Source organism: Oncorhynchus masou, chromosome 25, assembly GCF_036934945.1.
Source record: "Oncorhynchus masou masou isolate Uvic2021 chromosome 25, UVic_Omas_1.1, whole genome shotgun sequence".
Classification (NCBI taxonomy): Eukaryota; Metazoa; Chordata; class Actinopteri; order Salmoniformes; family Salmonidae; genus Oncorhynchus; species Oncorhynchus masou.
In genome coordinates, this window is record NC_088236.1 from 45,180,771 (window position 1) to 45,188,285 (window position 7,515).

Below are 7,515 nucleotides of genomic sequence, written 5' to 3' on the forward strand. Positions count from 1 at the left end.
CTCCCACGAAATGTTCTGCCCTTGTCACAACATTGGAAGAAACTCACAGGAATCAATGGAGCCTGTACCCGACGCGCCGCCTCAACGGGGAATTGATGCGTGAACCCAAAATTCAGCCTCGCCTTCAACCCCATTTTGTTCTGTTATTAACTTAATTATTAAAAGCAACCCGCACACTCTTGGAAGTGATTTTATTTCACGTTACGCTCTTGGGGAATTTAATAGCGATATGTTCCTCTCTCCCTGACCTAGCTTTTAAGAGTGATCTTCTTGAACAAACAGCAAAAGTGTTCCCAACAGTTCTGGTAAAAGTATAGATCAAAGCTGGAATTAAGAGTTTGTCGGGGGGGGGCAGTCCTTTACAAAGAAACAGTAACATGTATTTCCATACACAAACACAGAATATATAGGACATTGGCTGGGATTAGTACAGCATGCTACTCTCTGGAGAAGTGTCCAACCAATATGTCTCTATTTCATGGCTTTCAAATTGTGTGTTTTTCTTTCAACTCCAAAACTTTCTGGAGTCTTTCCTTTGATAGTGGAGAATTACATAAGACAAAATATTCTGTTCATGTGTCTGAGGATGTATCTCCTGCACGGCTATCATCTCCATGGTGTCTTGGCGTCATGCTACTCATTGAATGGGGGATTATGTCAGCCTGTCTTTCTTCTTTGAACACCGCAGCTCAATCAGGTGTAAGAACACGGACTATCCCGTAGCAGCTGACTTTGTCGAGGCTAACCATCCCATGTCCTCCCTCAAATACACAGGCGTCGAGCGTGCTGCTCGGCCAAGGAGAGGAGGTAACATGGAGATCCTACTTTGACAAAAGGAGGCTTTATTGGATGTCCTCTCTGAAAACATTGACCCCTACTGGTCTGAATATGGACTTTGATCTCGGACCCTTCTTATGAACAAATCTTTGTTTTACGAACAAGCCTTATAAATGTATATATTCTTTCGGCAGCTTGTTAGCGTACACCTAACGTGTTCCCCCCTGTTGATGATGCTCATTATACATTAAGGTTGAACCCAAAGATTACATGTAGCAAATATGAAATGAAATACAAAAGAATGATGTGGATTTGAATTAAACAATAATGTATGTTGATGCTAATATGAGGTACAATATTCCATTTTGTTTCTATATGATAACAATAGCGTAATATATTTAATATGCCATAAACTATTTTTTTTTTTACATCTTTTGTTTTTGAACGGTTTCACAAATTCATTTGAATTAACTTATCATTATGACACACCCCTCACTGTTGTCGTTGGTTGCACTAATTGCACTGTTTTGTCGACATAACCTGGTTCAAGTGTTCATGACATTACCCCGAGCAAGGCACAGTGATGCCCAAACGTTGGTAAATACCCATGAAATTGCTGGGAGTTCATATATGGAGTGTGCGACTCTCTTTGTTTTGATAGTCTTTCTTAAACACGCTGCCATCACATGATTTGGCTTAGTATACAATATAATGTCTGTCGGAAATAGCAGAGCCAGTATTATAAGGGATAACACATTGCGTAGATCATGTGTAGATAACGTCAATCTTTCTGTGATTAGTGAAATGACGACAGTGTGTTCCTCTTGCGCTGTCTCGTCCATCTCTTACTAAACTCCCTAGCTCCTCTCCCCCCTCCCTGCCTCTTCTCAGTCTCATCCCTGTCAGACAAGATGTCTTCTCTCTCTCTCTCTCTCTCTCTCTCTCTCTCTCTCTCTCTCTCTCTCTCTCTCTCTCTCTCTCCATTGCCCCGGGCAGAGTTTCCGTAGTGCTTATCAGCGTCCGAGCGCTAGGATCCTTGTAGCAGGGCCGGTGATTTAGTATAGCATGGGGTAAAATAAATGTATCACATTGTTACTCTGGGTTATAAATGGTGGCTGGAGCTGTCATGCGGTGAGGAGGGTGAGGAAGAGCAGGAGGGCTATGTGGCTGGTAATTCTCTGATCAGCTCCTGGCTGTTTCCCTGCGCCTCTTTATCAGGTAGAAAGCTAAGCGCTACTGCTAACCACCATCGCTGCTTCCTCCGTAGGCTCCGTAGGCCAGCCGACACTGGATTAGACTGGAGTAAACCAGACAGAGATAAAGCTAATACAACTCCTCTTTTTATCGACATGTCTCTCTCTCTATCTCTCTCTCTCTCTCTCTCTCGTTCTGTCTCTCCCTCGCAGGCAAGAGTGACCCCTTCTGTGTGGTGGAGCTGAGTAATGATCGGCTACAGACACACACCGTCTACAAGAACCTCAACCCCGAATGGAACAAGGTCTTCACCTTGTGAGTGCACTTCTGCACCCCATGTTGCCACAGACGTACCCACTCATGATCTCATACTGGGTGGTCTCTCTATTTCTCATTCTGTTTTTATCGCTCTCCGACACATGCCGCTACTTGATGCACACACACACACACACAAATCAAATTCTGTTTGTTCTTAAATGTACTGTTGTGTCAATTGTGTTACACCTTTACCTAATAAAATAAGAAAAGAAATCTATGTTATTTTAAGTATTAGAATACGTTTTAAATACATTGACGGATAACCATATGCCTCAATTGTATTGTTATCATAACTTTAATACAAGCGATGATTGTAACAAAGCAATTATAGCTATTACATTTCCAAAAGATTTTTTTTAAACAGCCTCATTTTAAAAACATGTTCACACTCCCAGTTATCTCTGTTTCCAATTAAGCCATGTGTTTACATTTGCAATAGGATGTTGTAAAAATGTAAGTGTCACAGTGTAAATGTTATTGTGGAATGCACATGAAAATGCACATTTTTAATGGCGAATTCACACATTTCTGCAGATATCTCGATTTATCGTTGTGTGGATTAAGCACATTTTCTAAAACATCTTGATTGAATAATACAATCAAACACTGCCATTTCCAACGTGTTTTCATTCAACTAGCCAAACATTGCACCGTATATATGCACTTAGCCTTCTGTATATCCTAAAAATATATTTTGATGAAAGAAAAAAAATATCAACTTTATATTTTGTTTTGTCTTTTCTTTTCTTTTTTTTAGGGGGGGGGGGGGTAACCGGTACAAAAACAATTAAAGAGTCGCAGCCAAAGATAACCCCAACCCATTCCACTTCTCAGTCTCCATCCACCCGCCCGCGTCCTCCCTCCCCAAATCTATTTCTTTGATAGTATTATTGATGATTCCTCCATTCATACATCGATATGTCTCATACAAAACATAGCTAATGCTAGTAAACCGTGGAGATTGAAACTCTGACGTCTACGTTTCGTTCCCTGCTTTAATCTTTCCGCCTATCAATGTCTTTTTTTTTTATTGACATGCTATAGTTTTAATTGGATTCTAAAGACATGACTATGTACACATGTTGATTTCAAATCCATATTATTTATTCCAAATCTTCTTTATGGGGAAACACACGAGCGAATTCCCGTGGAAAGCTGGGTCATTGAGTTGTCCTTTGCGCAATGCTGCGCCTCTCTCTCTCTCTCTCTCTCTCTCTCTCTCTCTCTCTCTCTCTCTCTCTCTCTCTCTCTCTCTCTCTCTCTCTCTCTCTCTCTCTCTCTCTCTCTCTCTCTCTCTCTCTCTCTCTCTCTCTTTAAGAGTAACCTTTCTTTCCATCAGCATCCTCGCTAGCCTGCTTTTCAAAGATGACATTTCGCAAACCGTGATAACCCTTCCTCCTACAACTCACATCCTCTTTAGTTGAGCACAAAAGGTCATAGAGGACTGTAGTTTCATCGTGCTATGAGCGGCGTGGGCAGGTGTCTGATTGTAGTGGTTTAATTGTTGTTCTGTGGCGAGCAGCAACGTGAAGGACATCCACTCAGTGTTGGAGGTGACGGTGTACGACGAGGACCGAGACAGGAGTGCAGACTTCCTGGGGAAAGTGGCCATCCCTTTACTAAACGTGAGTCCTCCTGATGAAATGTATCTGCTATCTCTATCGACTCCCCCTTGGGGAAAAACTGTTGAGAAAAACACGTTTCTTTTGCAACTGTGGATGAGACTGTGTTATGAGAGAGAGAGAGAGAGAGAGAGAGAGAGAGAGAGAGAGAGAGAGAGAGAGAGAGAGAGAGAGAGAATGTGAATGTGGTAATGTTGGGCTGATTCCCCAGGATAGTTAATTTCTCCCTGACAGTGCTGTGGTGGTAATGAACAGGTACTTGTCAGAGTTGCCACAGTTGTTTTGGGCTCTCTGTCAGATGCAGCAGCTGGGGTTCAAAGGTGGCCCAGGGAGTGTATTCAGCCGGGTATTGCCAGACAGACGGCTGTCATGTCCCTCTCCCGCAGATTCAAAATGGTGAACGGAAAGCCTACGCCTTGAAAAGCAAGGAGCTGACAGGGCCAACAAAAGGGGTCATCTTTCTCGAAATAGACGTGATTTTTAATGCTGTAAGTCTTTCTTTTTTCCTTCTCCTCCCCTTTTTTTCCTACTATGCCCCCCCCCCCCACACACACACACACACACACACTCCCTCCCCGCTCCAGAATTGTCGTCTTTATGCTGTTTGTCCTTCCTCCCCTGCCGTCCCTTGTCCCCCGTCCTCATTTTCAGTTGAATTATCGAATACTCCCACTCAGCTGCCTTTGTTCGCCCATTTATTCTCACTGTGTGTGTCCTGCCGGCGGCCATCTTAGTTCTGTGTGTGATGGAGAGAGCTCTCGCTATAGCCCGTGACACAGGGCATATGTACTACCGTGACTCGCAACAACATACATGTAATGCATTTAACACAGTCAATTCAGAAATCTGTCTATGCCGTTTTGTGAACGATCCCAGTAGATATAGGACCATATTGTGTTATTGTGATAATGTCCCACCATTGGCTGTGTGTTGATTATATGTCTATTATCCCCACACCAGGTGAAGGCCGGTCTCAGGACGTTAATACCCATCGAGCAGAAATACATTGAGGATGAACCCAGAGTGTCCAAACAGGTAGGTCAACACCAACGCCCTCTAACCTGCTGGCCCGTTTAGCTCGGCGTCTACCACCGTCCTCTATTATATTACAAATGTTAACAAAACCCAACCGGTCATGAGTGGCATCTTGTGAGGCCACAACAGTCTGGGCAGGAGGGAGAGAAAAACGTCCCCCCCTCCCACCCCCCCGGCTCTCTCCTTTACTGTGAGTGGTGAATAGAAATGTCAAGCTGTCAGCTCTGGGGGTGTATAAGTAGATTGGCCATCCTTAGTTGGCCCTCTGTGCCACTGCTGATTTGCACTTCATTGTCACGCCGCTCAATGTGGCGGCCCCACAAAGGGCTGAATCGTGGGGGCTTGCCCACATCAGACGTGTCACATAAACGCCGTTTGGGCTGAGCAGTCACCCACTCTTATACCCTTTTGTCTCTCTCCCCTCCTCTTCCCTCTCGCTCTCCTTCTCTCTCCCTGTGCCAAAAGATGCCCACTCTGCACTTTCCCCTGTGTGCTCCTCCCCACACACCCTCCCTGTTTGCGCGTCTCTATGTTCATCTGCACTTCACCTCTGACTCGTAGAGATGCCCCATGTCAACGTCTCTGAATGATGATGTCATCGATTGCTTTTGAGAGATTGCCCCGGTGAGGGCTCTTTTGTGTTGGGCTAGTCCCTGCTGTGGCCCGCTGCCTGTCCTTACACACACAAAGCCCAAAAGTTGCCAGTTAAATACAGACATTATAAGACATTATAATTAGACGGTTAATATCTGAATGCAGGACATTACCAGAGCCGGGACCTAAGCAGGAAAAACTCCACGTCGTAGTTATAGCCTATAACTAGGGTCCAAGGTTTTTCCAGGTCCAGTCATGTGATCACGGGAAAACTCCTGGCCCTAAATATTAGTACTCACGTTGGTCGCAACGAAATGCGCGGAGCAAACACAGTAGAGAGAGACTTTAGAGCAGTCCTCCTGCTGCTAGTTACAGTTGCGTGATCAAAGCGTGGCCGCGTGAGACCATGCGGGGATGCGGGTGACTCAGAGTGCTGTTGTCTGCAGGGGATGGATGTCCCCAACAGGACACCGTAGACACACAGTCATTCTCAGTTCACCACTCCTCTCCGTTGAATAATGGATTAGGCGGTGGTGTAAAAAGCACAATTCCCCCTTAAACATCCCCGAATCCTCTTAAAGACACATCAGAATAGATATTCCCTCTTCGGGGACTACTTCCTGGATGTGACCTGATTGGCTGACTTCTATTCTGTCATGTCGTTATGGCATTCCGTGATTGGAACACAGCGGAATGGGACTGCGATGCTTTCTCCCTCGCTGGCCAGATGCCTGCATGAACTCCCGAGGGATGTGAAATCATCACAGGCAGTGAACACTATTACTATGACTTAACTCTATTTGACGAGCTAGCTTTAAAAAGACACCGCCTCAGTGAACTTGACTTGATTTAGCGATTGAGTTTCCTGTACGCTCAGCATTTCGTTAACGTTATTGTGCCAATACTTGACCCAACACTAGGCTGGGTGACGTGATGGGGTCTGAGAATTGTATTTTTTTGTATTTTTTTTTTGCTCCAGTATCTCATACCCCATTACATTGGCAGCGACATTACTAGGCAATTATTGCCCAAAAACATTTTTTATTGACGTTATTATGGCCTGAAGAAGTTTTGCACCACAGCGTGGTTGAATACTTAATTCTGCTTGGTCGTGTTAGAAGTGGATTTTCATAGTAAATGTGTTTTTATATATCTTTTAATTATTCTATAGTCACTACCACATACCGAGGGACATTGTTGGGGAATCTAACTAATAGTTAACATGCAATGATTTATTGACCTATTGACGATGACATGTCATGAGCAACTAATACCCAGGGCTGATAAGGCCATAGAAAAAAACCACATGATGACATCATGACACTTAGAGCGGTAGCAAAGGCAACACGTAGGAAAGACAGTTGGCGGACTTAGGCAGGAAAGCTCATTGAGATGTGATGACAGACGCTTGACGTAGCGTTCGAGTTCCAGAGGAGTTCTCCGAGAAAATGTACCTCTGCCAAGTACTTCCCAGGCGCCAGGGTCGGGGATTTCACAAACGTCTAAGATACAATCTTGTTCGTTATCAGTCACCTGTGGCCTGTTTTTCGTTTTACTGGACCAATGCCATGGTTTTAATCCAGCTGGTTTTAATCCAGCTGGTTTTAATCCAGCCTATTATCAGACCACTGCAGGATTGCTTTGTTTATATGATACATTTTCCAGACACGATTCCTCCTCTTCTGTCTTTAGACAAGCGTCATCTATATTTAGCATACAGCCTACCCGCTGTCCTATATTGACCAATCAACTAGCAGTTTGTATGTGTGTATCTTCCGGCGTACAAACGTGGCATTGAAGAAGTCGCAGTGTAGTCCCACTCGTTGTCCCACTCGTTGTCCCACTCGTTGAAGTGTCGTCCCACTCGTTGTCCCACTCGTTGAAGTGTCGTCCCACTCGTTGTCCCACTCGTTGAAGTGTAGTCCCACTCGTTGTCCCACTCGTTGAAGTGTAGTCCCACTCGTTGTCCCACTCG

General features: G+C 44.5%; 1 protein-coding gene across 5 annotated transcripts in view; it reads left to right on the forward strand.

Moving 5' to 3' along the window:
• LOC135514391 (multiple C2 and transmembrane domain-containing protein 1-like) overlaps positions 1–7,515 on the forward strand; it is a 209,531-nt gene that overhangs the window by 145,887 nt on the left and 56,129 nt on the right. For all 5 annotated transcript variants that reach the window (XM_064937841.1, XM_064937844.1, XM_064937842.1 and 2 more), the window contains 4 exons: positions 2,184–2,286; positions 3,812–3,914; positions 4,298–4,399; positions 4,872–4,946. In XM_064937841.1, the coding sequence (XP_064793913.1) occupies positions 2,184–2,286; positions 3,812–3,914; positions 4,298–4,399; positions 4,872–4,946 (383 nt within the window). The remainder of the gene's footprint in view (positions 1–2,183; positions 2,287–3,811; positions 3,915–4,297; positions 4,400–4,871; positions 4,947–7,515) is intronic.